Source organism: Notamacropus eugenii, chromosome 3 (assembly GCF_028372415.1).
Source record: "Notamacropus eugenii isolate mMacEug1 chromosome 3, mMacEug1.pri_v2, whole genome shotgun sequence".
In the NCBI taxonomy this organism is placed as follows: domain Eukaryota; kingdom Metazoa; phylum Chordata; class Mammalia; order Diprotodontia; family Macropodidae; genus Notamacropus; species Notamacropus eugenii.
In genome coordinates, this window is record NC_092874.1 from 195,110,314 (window position 1) to 195,129,434 (window position 19,121).

General features: G+C 41.6%; 1 protein-coding gene and 1 long non-coding RNA gene across 6 annotated transcripts in view; one reads left to right on the top strand and one right to left on the bottom strand.

The window, feature by feature from the left end:
* The window catches only part of CD4 (CD4 molecule), a 62,024-nt gene that overhangs the window by 18,299 nt on the left and 24,604 nt on the right, over positions 1 to 19,121 (top strand). The window contains exons 4-6 of one of the 5 annotated variants that reach the window (XM_072653816.1): positions 4,439 to 4,560; positions 5,035 to 5,166; positions 18,846 to 19,010. In XM_072653816.1, the coding sequence (XP_072509917.1) occupies positions 18,962 to 19,010 (49 nt within the window). In that variant the 5' untranslated portion in view covers positions 4,439 to 4,560; positions 5,035 to 5,166; positions 18,846 to 18,961. Of the gene's footprint in view, positions 1 to 2,715; positions 4,561 to 5,034; positions 5,167 to 6,651; positions 6,841 to 6,909; positions 7,240 to 18,845; positions 19,011 to 19,121 lie in introns of those variants that run through there. The other 4 variants (XM_072653817.1, XM_072653818.1, XM_072653820.1 and 1 more) reach the window with 4 other exon arrangements.
* LOC140533711 (uncharacterized) lies at positions 1,348 to 18,848 on the bottom strand. Its single transcript, XR_011977035.1, has 2 exons — positions 17,435 to 18,848; positions 1,348 to 2,722 (listed from the first exon to the last, which is right to left on the bottom strand). It is a non-coding gene; the product is annotated as an uncharacterized lncRNA (long non-coding RNA).

Below are 19,121 nucleotides of genomic sequence, written 5' to 3' on the forward strand. Positions count from 1 at the left end.
AGCAGAGATGAGCTGCTGAAGGAAAAAATTCAGATGGAAAAAGAGTTAGCTAGTTTGCATGGGAATTCTCAGTTTTTGGGCTCTTCTTTAAAAGAGTTGGCTGGGGGGTCTCAGGTGGAAGAAAAAGCTGTTCATTTAGCTAAGAAGAAGTGGAAGACTGCCAAAAGAAAATGCATATGACCTTTGTACAGACCCAGCCTAGTTGCCATGACAACAACTGCCAGTACAATGCGTGGGCAGAAAATGTAATTAAGTTAGAGTTGGAAAATGAAACAATATTGCAGGAGGAGATTTCTAAGGCCTAAACTTGCCCCACAGTAAGGCAGAACCAAGACAACCAAGCAGGGAACACGGTGTTTAAGGAGATAATTGAGGATTTTACTCAGCAGGAGGTAAAAGATATTTTGAGTCGATTTACCCAAAGGATGGGAGAATTGTTAGTATCTTGGATGGTGAGAATCAGTGATGAAGGGGCTGGAGAGGTGTCAGCAGATGGCATAGATTGCTTGAAATTTATAGGTTATTAGTCCTATACAACACAACTAGTATGGAAATCATTTGCAAAACTAAACAGATATGGCCTATATTGAACTGCCTGTCTTCCAAGGGGAAGGGGTGGAGAGGGAGGGAGCTAAAGAAGTTGGAACTCAAAGTGTTAGGACCAAATGTAATGTTCTAACCACTGGGTAACAAGAAATACAGGTTAAGGGGTCAAGAAAGTTATCTGGTCCTACAGGACAAAAGAGAAGACGGAGACAAGGGCAGGGAGGGAGGATAGAGGAGAGAGCAGATAGGTCACAGGGGCAATTAGAAAGCTCGGATTTGGGGGGGAGGGGATAAAAGGGGAGAAAATTTGTAACCCAAAATTGTGTGAAAATAAATGTTAAAAATTAATAAAAAAAAAAAGAAATTTATAGGTTATCAGTCAGAATTTTTTTTACAGCAAGCCTTTAGAGACTACAATATGCAAGGAGGTAACACTAAGACTTATCTGTTAGCTTTGGCTGCAGAAGGCTGCAGTAGGCAGTATCCTATTGATGTGGCTTGCATTCACTTAGGTTAAAGGAGGAGGTAATAAAGGCTGCCATAATGATGGGAGGCACAGATGCACACTATGATACCCTCTTTGCAATTTCTCATAGGAATATAATAGTGAAGATGGCTCCTCCTGCTTACAAACACCTAGTTTTGACTCTAATAATTGGGGAAATGGGGAACCCTTTTTCGGGAGTGCTGGACAAGATTTCACAGCTAAGTGACTTAGGAGAATGGGGAAAGGATACATTTCCTCAAGAGAGAAGAGTAAATAGCCAGCAGATTCCAAGTCAGAATAGAATGACAAGAAAATGATTGTTTACTGCTTTATTGAGAGCAGGAGTTGATTTTTTGAAGCATACATGGTATACTAACTAATGAACTATATAGAATGTACTGAGAAAAGGGGCTTGATCCTAGATGGAATAGAGAAGTAAGAACAGCCCCTACAGATCCTCCTGAACCTGTGTATCCAAGCTGTTGACTTGTTTTTCATGATTTTCTCAGATCATTTTCATTTCTCTTCCTAATTCTTCCTCTACCTCTCTTACTTGATTTTCATAATCCCTTTTGAGCTCTTCCATGGCTTGAGACCAATTCATATTTTTCTTGGAGGCTATGGATGTAGGAGTTTGACTTTGTTGTCTTCCGAGTATGTGTTTTGATATTCCTTGTCACCACAGTAACTTTCTAGAATCAGAGTTTTTTTTTTCAGTTGCTTCCTCATTTTCCAAGCCTAATTACTTGACTTTTAATCTTTTGTTAAAGTGGGCTTCTGCTTCCAGGGTGGAGGTGCACTGTCCCAAGATTTAGGGGTTTTGTGCTGCTGTTTTCAGAGATAATTCTAGTGACCTGAAAGTTTTCAGTTCTTCCAAGGTAGCATGAACTGAGGAGAGAAATTTACCACTTTCCTGACCTGTGTTATGGTCTAGGAATGACCACAAGCACTCTTTTCTGTCCTAGAGCTGAAAGAAGGTCCTTGCTCTACTGTGGCCACAAGCTCTGCTATGCTAATGCTCCTCCTTGCCCTGGGATTTCTACCCAGGACTGGAACCTGGATCTGAGTAAGGGCAAAGCAACAGAGTCCTGCCTCAGTGCTAACAAAGTGTCCTCTGCCTGACTTCTGACCAGTTCTTTGACCCCCTTACCATCAGTACCTCTGGAGGTAGTTGCTGCTGCTTCCACTGTTGATTCAGTAGCTCCGAGGGCTTGCCTCTTATTTGTTGGCCAGGGCTGTACCGGTTCAGCCTGCAGTGAACTGCATTCGACTCTTACCCTGGTGCTACAGACCTTTCCTGATGACCTTCTAAGTTGTCTTTGGCATCTGTGGGCTCAGAGATCTGGAAACCACCACTGTTGTTATTGATTCAATAGCTCCAAGACCTGCTCCAGGTTTGCTGAGGCTGGGTCTGTACTGGTGTGGCTTGCACTGAACTGTGTTTCCCCTGTGACCCTGTTGCAACAGACCTTTCCTGCTGACCTTCCCAGTTGTCTTGGGTTGGAAATTTGTTTCACTCCATCTTTTTGTGGGTTCTGCTGCTCCAGAATTTGTTTAGAGTCATCTTAAAGGGTTTTTGGAGGGGCTTGGGGGAGAGTTCAGGTGAGTCCCTGTCTTTGCTACACCATGTTGGCTCTACCTTCAGGTTTTCCCTTGAGGTTTGGGGAAAGATGCCAAAACTTCCTCAGCCTGAAAAAGAAAAAAAGAAGAAAATGCATTTATTAAGTGCCCACCATGTGCAAGTCACTGTGCTGAATGCTTTATAAATATCTCATTTGATCCTCCCAACAACCTTAGGAGGTAGCTGCTATCATTATCCCAATTTTACACTTGAAGAAACTGAGGCAGGCTGAGGTTTAGTGACTTGCCCAAGGTCACACAGTAGCAGAGGCTGGACTTTAATTCATGTCTTCCTGAATCCAGGACTAGTGCTCTATTCACCTTGCTACCTAGCTGTCTCTGGAGCTGCCTATTATGGAAGGGGATAGTGGGAAAAGAAACCTGTGGTCCGTGAACTGTGCTCAGGAAATGGAAAAAAACAAGTTGTTGGCTCTTTTTAATAAGCCCAACCCAAAGAAGGTAGTTTCTTCCATAACAATCCCAGCCAATCAATTCTTTCCCAGTCACTGAGACCCATCTTCCATGAGGTGCCAAAGAATATGGTCATACTTTCCGTAGAAAGATGTAGTCAAAGGCTAACCATCTTGTAAGCTCAAGTTGATTAGGCGATTCCTTGGGCTAGAATAAGCAGATCCCAGGCCCTTTTGAATACACCAAACAGGCCAGGGGATATGCTAATGAATTCATCAATCTTTCTAGCTATTTCTGGCTTCCTTCCATGACTCCAGTGGGGGAGTCTAACCAGCATGTATCTAGTAAACTGGAAGCAGAGTGAGCATCATCACTCAGTAAGTTAGTAAGGTCCTCAGACACTCAGACACTTTGTCCAGCCCCTGAACCTTCCATTTTGAGATCTGACTGCCAAAGGACTAGTCAGGGGGAGACTGAAACTGAGTATCCTAAAGCATGGATTGAGAGTTAGGCCACTGTGGCTTCCTCTCCCTCAGTGCAAGTATATTTTTTTAAAATACAGGGTTCCCTCACAGGTCAGAGTCACTGGGCAAAAACCTATTGCTTCCTGTCCTCTCCCAGAGAATGAGCATCATCTCTTCTGGTGGGGAGCGGGGCAGTTTGGGGATGAGGAAATCTTTCTGAGGACGTGAGGAGAGGGCTCTCTTTGTTGCATTCTCCCTCATGACTGACAGTTTCTGCCACAGCTGCAGGTGTCAGCTGCCTCAACCATGTGGAGATCTTCTGCATTCAACTATTCAGATCTATAATGGGGGAGGGGTAGGGAGGCCCTAAGAACAGGGAAAGTATCAAGTGCTGTTCAAAAGGAGGTGTATGTTTGTGCTGAGGGAAAAAAGTCAGAATTTGAGGGAATCAGGATCAGCTCTTCGTGGTGATGCTAAAGGAATCCTCCCCATCTGTCCCAGTCTTAGCCATCATCTCTCACTCTAGCCTTTACAGGGGAACTTAGGCAATGCTACTACCAAACTGTGTTTGGTAAAGAGTCAAATACAGACAGCTGCACAAGAAGGCCCTTTACTTTATCTCCTGACAGGTTCTTATCTCCTCTCTAACAGCCTAAATCTTGAGCTTGAAAATTCTTTCAGTTAGCTGTGTCAATGTTAATTGAGGCCCAAGGAAAACTTGAGGATCTAGGAGTAGGGTCCACTCTCTGACTTCTCCCACCTTAGTTTCCAAACCCTTTTGTTTTCTCCCATTTCTTCCATCTTGGAGCACCATGAATCTTCAAAATTAGTAGTAATGAGGCAGTAGTCCGTTATTAAAAAGTTTCCCAGAAGCCCTGGTAAAAGCATTCTCATATCTCCCACCTTCCAGGAAAAGGAAGCAATCAATATATTCTTTGGTCTACTTAGACAACCTGTGATGAAAGAAGTGAAGCATCAGGTCCAGAAAGGTCCTCTGGACCCCTCGTGGGATGGCCTCTACAGAGTGGTTGGGTATGTTAACTATGAAGCAACTTCTTGATGTGACTGGCCTTGTTGACAACCTTTCTGTAAAATGTAAAAAAATACTAAGTCAGTTGGCATATCATCATATAATAAGTCCACAGGCCCATCATTTACCCTGGGATAGTTCTAGAGATGTTCCTAACTCCTTTTCTTATTCCCACATGCCTATGTTCCTCTCTTCCTAAATTCTCATTTTCCTGGAAGCCCAGTCCAAATGACACTGCCAATGTTTTTGCAATTTGGTAGAAATTCTGATAAATGTAGTTTCTGTTCTTCATTTGGTCAGCTTTTCCCTTGACTCAAGCTATTTCATTTTGACATTTCACTCTGAGTCCTGAATACTGAGAGGTCATGAGGGGTGGGGACCCAAACTAGGGAGATGACGTGAAGGGTTAAGCTAGGCCCAGGAGTTTGGAGAGTGCTTCACTGACGGATTTCCTGTCTTTTATCACTCCATTACAGTCTTGACAGATGGCAAAACCCTTCCTACTGTATTTCTGGGTAAAAAGCTCCAGGTTCTCATGAGGACACACCTGCACGAACCAGTGGACCAGATATTGATCAAGAGGGGAGGAAAAAAAAAGGCAACTTGAGGTAAGATAGATAGGAGTTCCACTTCTCATTCACAGGTCAAAGGATTTAAGTAGGTAAGGGAAATAAGAAAGTATCATCGGATCATAGATTCAGAGCTAGGAAAGCCCCTAAAAATGATAAATTTACCCTTTCTCCCTCACCCTTTTATAGATAAGGAAACTGAAGCCTGGAGAAATGGTGAGGAAACTGATGAAGATGGAGGATCAAGGACTTTCCAGGGCAGGAGAGGCAAAGAAAGAAACAGGAGATGAAGGGGTGATAAAAGGGAAAGAAAAAATAGGAATTAAGATTGAGGAGGAAGGAGGTAGAGAAAAAAATAGGAATGGTAGGGCAGGAGAAGGTGCAAATGAAAGACACAGAGTGGTGAGGAGAGAGGAGAGGAGAGAGGAAGAAAGGAGAGTCACTTGCTTCTATCGCCATTCTTTCTGGGTTTTGGAGTGGTAAAGATGACATGTCATAGTGTGGTGAAGACACTGATGGATTGAAATACTGATGGATTGGGATTCAAATGTTATTTACTACCTTTGTGATATTGAGCAAAACACTTTATTTACTTTTCTAGGTCTTCAATTTCCTTTCCTATAAAATGAGGAAGTTTGTAGGATCATAGATGCAGAAGTAGAAGGGGCCTTAGAAGCCATCTAATGGAATCCCCTCATTTTACAGACAAGAAAATGAAAGACAGAGAGGTATTAAATGGCTTTTGACTAAGTTCAAACAGGTAGTTGGTAGCAGGGCCAGCTTATGAATGCCAAATCCCTCACTTTCCACTGCCTCCTTTGGACTAGATGGTCATAAACAGCTCTCCCAGCTTTCAATTCTGTGATTTTAGGCTTCTTCCCCAGCTGGTTCCTACAAAGCAACAGCTTTCCATCTCTGCTTCCTAATTCTTTCGTCAAGACTGAAGCTAGCTCAGTCCCTGAGGCCCTGATACTCTTCAGTTCCTCTCCTGACTCCATTTAAAAAATTAACTTTAATTTTTTTTGTTATTCTGAAGTTGAAAGATCATGAATAATTACCAATATTTTCATGAAAAAGAGGATTACATGTGAAATCATGAATCTATTATATATACTAACTTTTTTAAAAAAGTACAATAAATTCGACATATTCGTTTCAAAGCTATTGTTATGCTTGTCCGTTTCTCCTTCAGAACCTCATTCTGTTCTCTTCTATGATTTAAAAAATGTTACAATTACCTTTTTTTTTGGTCTTCTTTCTTTTGGCATCAGGATCAAGAGTCCCCCTCTTCTCTTCTAACACTCTCCTCCATTTAACAAAACACCTTCCCTTATAACAAATAAGTCGTATCATGCAAAACAAACCTACTCTTTGGGCATTTCTGGAAATGTACATCTCAGTCTTTTCCTGAAGTCCCCTACTTCTCTGTCAGATGGTGGTCAGTATGCTTGCTTCATCATCAGTCTTGCCTTCTTTTAACAGGCTTATTCTGGAGGGAGTCCAAGGAGAATAAGTCTGTTCTTGAGCAACAAGGAACACCCATATTCCCTATTTCGGGGTTCTCTCTCATTTCAATTAGGTCTACTCTGCTTTTACAATAGGGTCAGGACTAGGACTTAATAGCCTAGGGTTCTGAATCTACCTGAGATGAACCCCTGGGCAGAACAAAATGGGGGATTGGAAAGTACAGAACAGGGGAGGCAGGGATTGGAAGTAAGTATTTCATCTTAGGCTCATTTTCCTATGAAATGCTAGATTTTTGTCCACTAGACACAAAATGGCTGCTATCAGGCCTCCCCTGTCAGGGTTAGAAACTCTTTAGAACTCTTCCCCTTTGCTCCCTCTAGAAAAACCAAACAAAACACAGATGGGGGGTGGGGGTGGTGGTAAGCAAAGGTGGGGAAGCAGAATGGATGGCTCCCTTGAGTGGAGGAGGTCAATTTGGAGGTTATCTTAAGTACAAAATACCTCTGGCTTCAAATGGAGAACCTTTGAAAAAGAGGCCCCTCTGAAACGGTAGCCTGGGCCTTGTTGCTAAGGGAAGGGGAGATGGAATGGTTGGCAGACCACAGGATGGGAAACCAGATTCCTTTGCTGAGAGGCACAAATCAGGTGGGGGTGGGGGACAGCAGGGCTGAGGGGAAGAAGGAGCTGATCTCTGCACGGCTCCTCTGGGGACTACGTAGGGTATGAGGGGGTGGTGGTGGTGGTGGTGGAGTTGTACCCCCCTCAAGTGGGTGTCAGAGTCAAAGGAGAGGATGATAGAGGTTGCAGCAACTAGACCACAAAGATCCCTTCAGAGGGATCGTGGTGTTTAGGAAGTTCACTTAACTGTAACCAGTAAGGGGGAGGTGGTTGATATTGGTGTGTGAGGGAAATGGGGGGCACATCCTATGGTAGGGGTAAGGGGGTAAGTGGGTGGTCAGAGGGAGGAGATAAAAGTGTCTGTGGGATCATATACAGATGCTGTGGTGAAGTAGAGCCCTCTTTCTCTCCCCTAAACCTGCTCCCTCCTTCTCCCAGCCCCAGAGGTTGGGGACATAGTGTCAGATAATCTGGAGAGCTCTACTTATGTGTACAAATATTTCTAAAAACATAAACGTGTGCATTTTATTATCTCTTCTGTTTCCTTGTGCTCTTTCTACACCTTTCCATTTTAGTCCCCATTCTTTATCTGATGATCTTGGCCTCTACTTTCTGACTTTTCCCACCTTAGTTTCCAAACCCTTTTGTTTTCTCCCATTTCTTCCATCTTGGAACACCATGAATCTTCAAAATTAGCAGTAATGAGGCAGCAGTCCATGATTAAAAAGTCTCTCCCTCCCTCCCTCCCTCTCTCTCTTTCTCTCTCTCCCTCTCTTTCTTCTTCTTCTCTCTCTTTCAGCTTCTTTCTGTTAGTCTCAATTGCTCTTGGAGTGTGTGACTGCGTGGGGCTTGAGCATGCATTGTGTGATGTATGTATGTATATCAATTGTTTTAATGAGCTGCTCTGGGGCTCTCTATCTTTATCTCTCCCTAGACTTCCTTATTTCTCTCTCCATATGTCCCTTTGTTCATGTGCACCCCCTCCCTTTGTTGCCTCCCCTGCCCTCTACCTCCTAGACTCATATCTGAATGGTGGAGTTTTAAGTTGTTGTTGTGGTGGTGGTGGTGGTCTTTGTTTTCAGTTCGAAGACCTGTTTCAGATCAAAGCTTACCAAATGTCTGGGTTCCTGCTAGGGAACAGGATGGTGTTTACAGACAAGTGAAAGAAAGAACAGAGTGGCAGCCAGAGATGAGGTTGCTAAGAATGGAGCAGAGGGGCTGGGAGGCGCAGCCTCTTGAAGTATGAGACAGAAATGCAGTCGCAGAGAGTTCTAGGTATCAGTATCATAAAGCATAGATACAGGCAGATACACTCAGGGCCATACAGGGAGATCTGTAGAGACCCTGGGCTAGATACACCAAAGCTTGTGCACACACCTCTCACAAGGGGTGAGGAGCGCTGGGGCACAGGATGTCGAGTCTGTCTCCATGGTGGCTGGTGATTGTGAGAATCAAAGACCTCTCTCTGGGGCCTCCCAGGGTCAGCGGAAATGTGAGCTCCAGGCGCTCAGCAAAGGCAAACAAGCAGCTGGAAAACCTTAGCCTCTGGTGAGCCCTGGACCCAGAGGTGGGACAGAAGAGAAGACAACCCCTGCACAGATCCGGGGAATATGGGCTCTGTGGTGGGGGAGGAGCAGGTTTAGAAAGAGAATAGAAAATGCACCCCCCACTCCAGAACGGGGAGGATTTAGGGCTGAAAGACAATAGCCCAATATGAAAGGAGGCAAGGAAAGAGGCAATCTCCAAACTAGAAAGTCCTTCCTCCCTCCCCCACAACCTGTCTAGCATCCAATATCCATCCTTCTCTCCTTCATCCTGCCCCAGGCCCCATTCTCAGTGCTATACCAATTTTACAAATGACCTACTTTCAGCCCTTCTCAACTCTCATTTATTCATTTGGCAAATGCTCATTCAGTGTCTACTATGTGCAAGTCTTTGTGTACCTGCATATTCAACCTCTTCTTGCGCAGAATAGTTGTAATATTTATTTTTAAAAATTTTTATTGATATCTTTTGTTTTTATATCATCATTTCCCAATAAGTTTCTCCCATTCCCCCATGCAGAGAACTAACCCTTCTAAAAAAAGCGATAAACAAAGGGAAAAAGCTGTTTAGCAAAACTAACCAACACATCAACCAAGCTGGCTGTTACATACAGTATTCTCCATCAATAGTCTCCCACCTCGGCAAAGAAGGTAGGGAGGTACATTCTCATATCTCTTCTTTGAGGTCAAGCTTTGTCATTATAATTGCATAGCAATAAGTTTCTTTTCTTATATTTTTGTAGTCACTATGCATATTGCTTTCCTGATTCTGCTTACTTAAGTTTGGATCAGTTCACTGTCTTTCCATACTTCTCAGTATTCTTCAAATGAATTCTTTCTTACAGTGTAGTAATATCCCATTATATTCATGTACTACAATTTGTTTAACCGTTCCCCAATTATAGTCCATTCCCTTTGTTTGTAATTTCCAGTAAGGGATTGGAGAGGGTAGATGGTCCCTTATGGGTGTGGGTGGATGCCCAAGGTACCTTTGCCAGCTCCCACTCTGCCCTGCTTATAGGCTTCTTTCCTTGCTAAATTTTTCTCCAGGTTCATAAATAGTCTAGCAGATATGAATCATAATGTCCACAAACTTTAAATCAGGATCACAAAGCATTTAAAATAAGGTATGTCAGGCCACCATAGAACTTGAGGCAGGGAGAAGGAGGGTGGCAGGTTTTTTATTCCTCCCTTTTATCTTTACTAGTTGGTGGGGGAAAGGGAAGCAGGAAAATTAGAGAAATAAGCTGTGGGTTAGGCATCCTTTTTACCAAGCTCTGTCGCTTCTGGTTCTCAGTGAGTTTGATTTTCCTTTGTTCATGCCCAGTCTCACTTCTGTAGTTCCCTACTTCAGGTAGCATAAAGGCCAGTATATTTGTCACAATTCCTCTGAGCTTGACAAAGAGAATCATGACCCATACTTCCTCTTTCTCCCTGGAAAGAAGTTCCCTCAAGGCCAAAAGTCCCCCAGCTCAAATTTAAATTTAAGGAAATGCTCAGTAATGTTCCTGTTACATGCATCAAGACTTCGTGGTACGATCAGTTCATTTTTTTCAGCTTCCTCCTCAACCCAGCTGTCAGTCTCAGTCCCTTAGCACCTTCTCAGAGAAGTGTGAAGGAAATGGTTTACATAGAATCGCAGAAATTAGAGCCTAAAGGATTTTATATACAATCTAGTCCAACTCTCCTCATTTTTACAGATAAGGATTATGAAGTCTAAAGAAATTCAGTGACTTGGTCAAGGTCACACAGGTTAATTAGTAGTAGTGCTAGGATTTGAACTCATATCCTCTGAGTACATAACATTCCCTTTCAATGTGGTTGATGTTTGTTCATGAATTAGGATGAACCTGGTTCTGCTTGGACTTTTGTCTGTTCCATGTCAAGTGCATTCTCAAGGTCCCAAGATCCATAAAGAGCAATCAGAAAGCCATTTCTCCTATTCTAGAGTTTGGAAACAGAGAAGCCACTAATTTCCCTCTTCTTGCTATTTCCTTACCCTCAACTCTCCCCCTTTACTTCCTCCCCCTAACCAGGTTCATGCTACTTCTTTCCTAGAACTGAGGAAGTTGGGGGTGGTGAAATGTTTGGGGCAGGGGGAAGTCTTCTAGTAAGGAAATGCAGGGGTGTAGGAAGGATACAGAAGTGGAACAGTGGAAAATGGAGATGGCTGACAGAGATCTTTTCTCTTAGGATACTGATCTGGCCACTCTTGTGTTTGTGTGCACGTATGCGCCCACTTCAGTTCATTGGCTGCCAAAATGATCTTGAAAGTGATGTACACTATCAGCCAAAACCATTCTTTCAGCTAGGTTTTTTTTTTTTAACTCTTTTTGGGGGAGAAGACTTGGTGTGTTTGTTCATTGGGATGTATCTGCTGTGTCGAAACAAATAAAATACAAGTATTTTTAAAAAGAAGAAAAGTGCATCTTTAAAAACATTTTTAAAAAGTTAACAAACATTTATTTTCTCTTCCTTTTAACCCTTCATTGAAAAACAAAATCCTTGTGACAAATATACATAGTTACGCAAAACAAATCTCCTCACTGGCCATACCTAAAAATGCATGTCTTGTTCTACGTCTGGATTCTGTTACTTCTCTGATAGGAGGTAAGTAGCAAGCTTTGTCACTGGTACTCAGGCATCACAGCTGCTCCTTGCATTGAAAGGATTTCTTAAGTCTCTCAAGGTCGCATTTCTTTATAATGCTGTCATTATATAAATTGTTTTTCTGGTTCCTTTCACTTCATTCAGTAATAATGATAGCTAGCATTTATATAGCACTTTAAGTTTTACAGTGCTTTGCAAATCTTATTTCATTTTTATCCTCACAACAATCCTGGGAGGAGGAGTTATTATTATCCTCATTGTATAGCTGAGAAAACTAAGGCAGACAAAGGTTAAGTGACATGGCCAGGGTCATATAGCTAGTAAGTGTCCAGGTCCAGTGCTCTATTCACTGCAAGGCAGCTAGGTAATATACCAAATATTCCAAAATTTCTTTTGAAGTCATCCTTTTTTTTCATTTATTATGGCATTATATTACATTCATATATATATGTATATATATATGTATGTGTGGGTATATATGTATTTGTTCAGTCATTCATTAATTGATGGATGTCCCTTTAGTTTCTAATTCTTTGCCACTACAAATAGCACTGCTATAAATGCTTTTATACATGTGTCCTTTAAGAGAAATTAATCTTCCTAAAGAGCAGTTTTGCTCATGTTTTGCCCCCATTCAGATACCTTCAATGGGTCCCTATTGGGAATGATATAGTTGTTGCTGCGTCCTTTGTTGCTGAAGACCATGCCATCAGAGAAATGATGACATGACTTGCACTTGACTTTGCTTTGAGTGAGGGAGGGCTGTGCAGGTCACCAGCCTCACTTTTTCTCCCTGAGCCATGTAGACCCAGTGACCAGATATACATCAGGATGCATGGAGACCACCCAGGATGCAATGGGAGACCTTGGTTCATTTAAGCCAAGGCCTATTCAGGTACTTAGGGTGAGGTAATGTCCATTCAGTGAATACGCCTGTTTAAGAAGTAGTCAGAGGATAGCCCCTTTAATGAGCCAAACTAAAAATAACTAAATCAAGCTGGGAAGGAAACAGCAACAGTTACTACTGATAATCACTCTTAAGCCAGGAGGGTCCAGAAAATAGTTCTTAAGTGGAGTTTTGGCAGTAATTAGCTGGTAAAGATGAAACTCCTTATTGTGGTATCCAAGGCCCTCCATAATGTAACTGAAATCTCCCTCTCCAATCTCATTTTTTGTTTCAATCTTTCACAAATTCCCCACTCTAGCCAAACTTATGTTTTCAGTTTTGTATTTGTTCTCTTTACAACATGCTGTTGTAAAATGCTTTGTGAATCTTGAAAGGAGAAGTGGAGAATGGACCTGTGATTTCATTGACAGAACTCTCAGGTGAGGAAAGTTCTTCTACCAGTTCAGGTAGGTTAAGAGATGGAGGTTAAGGAGGTTAAGATGGACCTAGGGCTACTCAGCCATGTCTTTCTGGCTTTGAAGCCAGATCTCTGACATTTCATATTACATTACTTATAAATGTTAAGTTACTACTGATGCGGATCAGCAACTGTTTTACAAATTATTGTCACAGAAAGTCCCTGGGGGCACTGAGAGGTTACATGATTTGCCCAGGGTCTCATAGCCAATGTGTGTGTGTGTGTGTGTGTGTGTGTGTGTGTGTGTGTGTGTTAGACTGGAACCCAGAGCTCTCTGATTCATCTGGCTTTCTCTCCATTATTCTATTATGCCTCTTCGGGCACCTTATTTTAAAGAATGTTGACAAACTACAAAGCATCAGAGGAGGGTGACCCAAGTGGTGAGAGTACTGGTGAACTTACTATTTGTGGGGTCAACAGAATTTTGAATGCAGTCCAGTATCTAACTGGACAATGACCTGAGCTGAACACAGCAGGCCAGAGACAGGTGGGTCAGGAGACAAAGTAGATGTATAATTTATTTCAGAGTGAGGAAAATGATTTGTAAGCAAGGAAGCCCCCAAACTGAGAAGGAGGGCTTAATATGTAGGAGTAAAAGCAATGCTTATATACATAAGTGCTGGACTATGACATAATCATCCCTAGGTCTTGAGTAGTAGTTTCTCATGGCACGCTCATACGTAGACAATACAGGCATTTCTGGGTCCTATGGGAGTTGACTGTCTCACAGCAGGGTACAGTAGCTGGTTTGCATCACTTAGCTGTTACAAGGAACAGGGATTGTGAGCAAGTCAAGTAAGATGATGGATGACTCTCAGGTCCCTGGGAAGTAGGGGGCAGTGAGCATTTGGTGCTTGGTCAAGGCAATGCACTTTGTCAGAGGATGAGATCATCCAGAGTGTAAAGGATTGTTTGTATGTCAAGCTCAGGGTACAACCTGCTTGTTGGGCCTTAGCTCAATGGGATGACTTCAAAATATTTTGACATTTCCCCCTTTTGACCAAAGAGAGGGGGTCTGAAAGAACCTTATGGCCAATAAAGGAGAAGCAGATAAGCCAAGGTGTCACAAGAGGCCATTTGGGCTAGGACAAGATGTTGCCTGGTGTGGGAGGGGGTTAGTTCCTTAAGGGAACCTATTGGGCCCAGATATCATTATTAGCCACTGTTGCTTACAAGCAGAAAAGGCAGGGCAAGAATGTAGGGGGAGAAGATGATAAGTCATAATTACATTAAGTTAGATACAGATCAAACTATTTAGAGGACTCACAATAGTCTGGTTCTGAGAAGGGAGATTCAGAAGTAACCAGGGTAGCCAAGAAAACTGAAACAAATATCTTGTAAAAAAAGACCAAAGCAATACAACAGTTATCACTGATATTAATTAACATCAAGTCTCCTTGTATTTTAGTAATCCATCCAACACATTTTGAGTCCCAGATGTCTCATATAGTTATCTGAAGCCTTTTACTTAATATAATTTAGTACAATCACTTAAATTTGGTTCTCCAGTTTTGAAACCTCAGAGAACTTCAGTTCATCTACCGTTTGCTGTTTCTGTCTTTACCTAAATCTTGTACCTGATATAAGAATCTTTTAAAAATTTGAGATTCTAAATGAACTCTTCTGCCCTTTAAAAATGATCAGATAGATACTTTTAAAAGTGGGGAAAAAATTTCACTTTCTTTACTATTATCAATATAATTCATGTGTAAAATCCAATTAATCCTTCATTAACAAAACCTGAATCCAATTTTGAGAACTTAACTCTAAAACTTAAAACTGAAACTCAAAGCCTAAATGTCCATGATAGATAAATTTTGAAAGCCAATCACATACGGAGGTGATTCATTCTTAGAGAAAACAGCCTGACTCTGTTGCTTTTTTTTCTTCAAAATTTACTATTCCATTTAATTAGAAAACTTTTGCATTACACCTTTGTCTTATTACTTTATCGAATCATTTCCCCCTTTGGACAATATCATCGCTATATTATAATTTGACCACAAATATAGGCTAAAATTATAAGATGTTCATAATTACATCCTATTATAGTAATTCAGAGATGTTCTAGTATTAATCTATTATTTAATAAATTTAGCATCGTACTTACAAAACTTCTTGATTATAGAATTTGTTATAAAGAAAAAGAGGGACATAGTTATAACAATGTCACATATTATAACAGGGGGGAAAATTCTCTTAGCTCTGTTTAATTCCAGACATGAGACATATCTGATGGCTGATTATGTAGCCACAGGTGTTATAAGTAAGGCTTAGGATTAACCAGGTAGGCAATTTTCCTTTTCAGAAAGTAAAGAGCACAATGGGGAAATAGAGTCTGGGGATCCTACATAGGCTGTGTTTGAGTTGTCCCCAAAACCTTTCCCAGGCACAGACATTTGCCATTAAGCAGTTTTCAGACTGCCATACATGCCATATCTACTATTGGCTTCATGACAATTCAGATAACTATCCCTGTAATCAAAGCTCACGACAATCGTAAATTACAATGTGGAAAATTTTTTTGCCTTAAACAGCAAAAATTCACTAACCACAACTTAGAGCTTGAGCATCTTTCCTGATGTTTCCCTAACAGTTTAGTTAATCCTTTACTTATAAATTAAAACTACTCATATTCTGGGACTTCAGACATGTAGCAAATATCTAATAGTTGACATCATCAAAATGTGAAAGCTACATCTTTAAACCACCTTAAACCCTTTCATAAAGATTTTCAAATGAAAATTTGCTATTAGAGTAAATAGTAGTAGTATTAGTAGTACCTGTTTTATAACTTTATTAAATATTTAACAATTTTCAAATAGCTATTTTTTTATTCTTAGCACATTCTTTTAAAAGCCCAATTCATAATCTATTAGCATTCAGATTAAAAAGGAAGCTTTCTCTAACAGCATTTCTATCACAGTGGTCTCTCAAATTTCAGAATATAAGAGAATTTAGAAATACAATACAATTTAGAAGTACAACAATAAAACAAACAATATCATGTATTTAAAACATGAAACAAAGCTTCAGATGACATCAATTGCATTTCCAAATTATCACATAAAAAGCATTGATCTTATTACCTTTGGCATTTTGAAACCACTTAAAAAGTATCAGGTATGGAACAATTATATTCAATTAAAGAAAAAATAATTACAAATCAGGAAACCAGGGCAAACAGAGATAAGATAACTTGCCTAAGATTATACAGCTAATAAGTTTCTGCAACCAGAAAGAGAAGGGTGGACTTACCAGGGACAGTCAGGGTGGCTGGCTCCCCCACTTTGTACTGCCATGCTATGGGCTGCCAGGGGTGCCCAGACTCTCCTAGGCAGCATCTGGGAAGGGTCTTCCAAGAGCTGGACCCACCTTGGAGACACCAATTGACTGGGATTTGGGAGTGTAACAGAGGGTATAACCTAGGGATTTGGGTGGCTAGTGCCAAGGCCTTCTCATTGGTGGTAGTTCCTGGTGGCAGGGCAAAGTGAATGCCGGCCATGGGGTCTAACCCCTTCTCCCTCCCCCAAAAGCTGCAGGCACTGGGCTTACTTGCAGCTGCTGGGGCAGGGTGGGTAGGATGTACTGTTTCCTTATAATTCTCCAGCATTCTCTTTTTTTAAATCTGATCTGAGATGATAGGGTTAACAGAATAAAAGAGAGAAGGTCTCCGAGCTGGGGAGGGGGCAATTAGCAAGAATGCAAACCGTTTACCTATTTTTTCCTTCACTTTCTTCATTCTGGAATTTCTATCAATTAGTTTTCCTTCATTATCCTAGAATAATGAAACTATTAATCTTTATAATTACCTTAAAAAAACTTTTATAAGATTTAATCCTTATTTTTCCTTAAAACAAATTCTACAGAATGGTACCCCAAAACTTGCTAAGGTACATAAGGGAGTGAGTTTCTGTAATTACTTCGTCTCAGGAATTCTCTTCTGCAATCTTAAAAATGACTAATTTCCAAACTCCTTAATGATTAATCTCCAAGTCTCTAGAATCTGCCAAGATGTTTTTAGCAATTTCACAACTTCGATTATCTGATTTTATTTCTGTAATTCCAACTTGGCTAATGGGTGAAATGACAAGGGGAAAAAAGTGTCTTCCAGATTTTTTTCTTATAACCTAATCTCCTGCCGAAAGCCTAAAGTGGGGGGTTAGTCCTGCTTACTGGGACAACTGTTTCAATTATGAAAGTTCGTCATCGATCTTTCCCAGTGTTCTGGTTACAATCCTTAGAAATTTTTCTGGCTGGCTGCATTTTAAATCTTTCAAGGTAACAGAATCTAGCTCACAGCCCAAACGTGACACAGACATTCTGCATGTTACAAAGACACATGGACAAAATGACAAAGCAAAAACAAACAGAGTGCCCAGAACTTATTTTATCAGGTTGACACAAGGCACACAGATCAGCAGTGTAACTAATTACACAATCCAGAGGCTAATGCAATTACAAACCAATTCAGAGCCACGCAGAGAGGCCAAATCACAGAGGTGCACCGTTAGCTAACCAAACACTCTCTTAGACTGCAGGGGGGCCTGAAGCTGGAACAGAGGCAAGTAAGAACTTGCGGGCTAGGGGCTGGGCACACTGACCCTGAAGTATACAGAAAAAAACCACACAACCCAATGGCACACAGCAGCAAATTTACCAGAGGCATGAAAAGAACCAGAGGTGTGCATAGGATATCCTTACCAGAACCAGGTCAGGGAGGGACCCTGGGCTTTTTCTCACGAAGAAAAATTAACTCAATCAAGTAGATAATGCAGTGGCAGTGAGAGCAGTGAACTTGCCGAAGAAGGTAGGGTTGGACTCCATGGGAAGCTCCAGTGGTGACTAGTCCATTCTCACTTGTATTGGAGGGCTCAAGGTTTCACCTCCACCTCCAACCTATGAACTGCTGCCACTAATTAATGTCAACAGAATTCTGAAAGCAGGCCAGACTGGACCAATTTTTAACCCTGGCAATGGCTTGAGCTGAACAGAGCAGGCCAGAGGCAGATGTGTCAGGACAAAAAGTAGACATATAATTTATTTCAGAGTGAGGAAAATGACTTGTAAGCAAGGAAGCCCTCCCTCCTGAGAAGGAGGGCTTAATATGTAGGAGTAAAGGCAATGCTCACAGGCATAAGTGGGCTGGACTATGTATGACATAATCATTCTTAGGTCTTGAGTAGCAGTTTCCCATGACAGGCTCATGCATGGACAAAGCAGGTGTTCCTGGGTCCTGTGGGAACAGTCTCCAAGTTGACTGTCTCACAGCAGGGTACAGTATTGGTTCAGGTCACTCAGTTGTTATAAGGAACAGGGATTGTGAGCAAATCAAGCAAGATGATGGATGACTCTCAGTTTCCTGGGAAGTAGGGGGGAGTGAGCACCTGGTGCGTGGTCAAGACAATACACTTTGCCAAAGGGTGAGAGCATCCAGAGTGCAAAGAATTGTTGTTATGCCAAACTTAGGGCATAGAATACTTGTTGGGCCTTAGCTCTGAGAAATGGGGTACCTCTAAAATATTTTGACATTGGATTGCTTGAAAGAATTAGGGATAGTTTAGCTTGGAGCTGGGACAATCTGGACACTTCAAGTACTTGAAAAACCATCAGTGAAAGAAGAATCAGATTTGTTCTAAATGCCCCTAAGGTCTCTTCCAACTCTTAATCTATGATTCTATGGATGATAAACAAAGGATAAAAGCTGTCTAGAAGCAGAGTTTAACTTGATTTAAGTAAAAATTTCATACTTGAAGCTCCTAAAGTAAAATTTTGTTCTTTGTATCCACTGTAGTGACTAATTCAGTTGGCCTCTACATAATGGTTCAGTTGAGTCTGAACTATGGGTTTCTTGGAAAATATACTAGAATAGTTTGCCATTTCCTTCTCCAGCTCATTTTACAGATGAAGAAACTGAAGCAAACAGGGTTAAGTGACTTGCCCAGGGTCACACAGCTAAGTATCTGAAGGCAGATTTGAACTCATGAAGATGAGTCTTTCTGATTCAAAGCCTGGTGCTCTATCCCGTACACCACTTAGCTGCTCCCATATGCCTCCACATGGTAGGCATGTTATGAAACAATTATTGATTAATTAAATTCTCTTGAATCCACAGAATCACAAAGAAGAGACTCATTCCCCCAGGGTTCTGACCAGCTTCTCTTAGACTTCCTTCCCACTCCAGCCCCTCTGGGAGGAGGTCTGGCTCCTCACTTCCTTGGTAAGACCAGTATGGATAGTGGAGCTACTTTTGCAGCCTTGCTCCTGGCTCTGCAGTTGGGTGAGTGATCATCCTTGAATTTGGGGGCTGGGGTGACAGAGGAGCTGAATCTCACTGATGGGTCAGGAGAGGAAATAAAATTCAGCAACTGGGCCTACTTTTGGTCTTTAC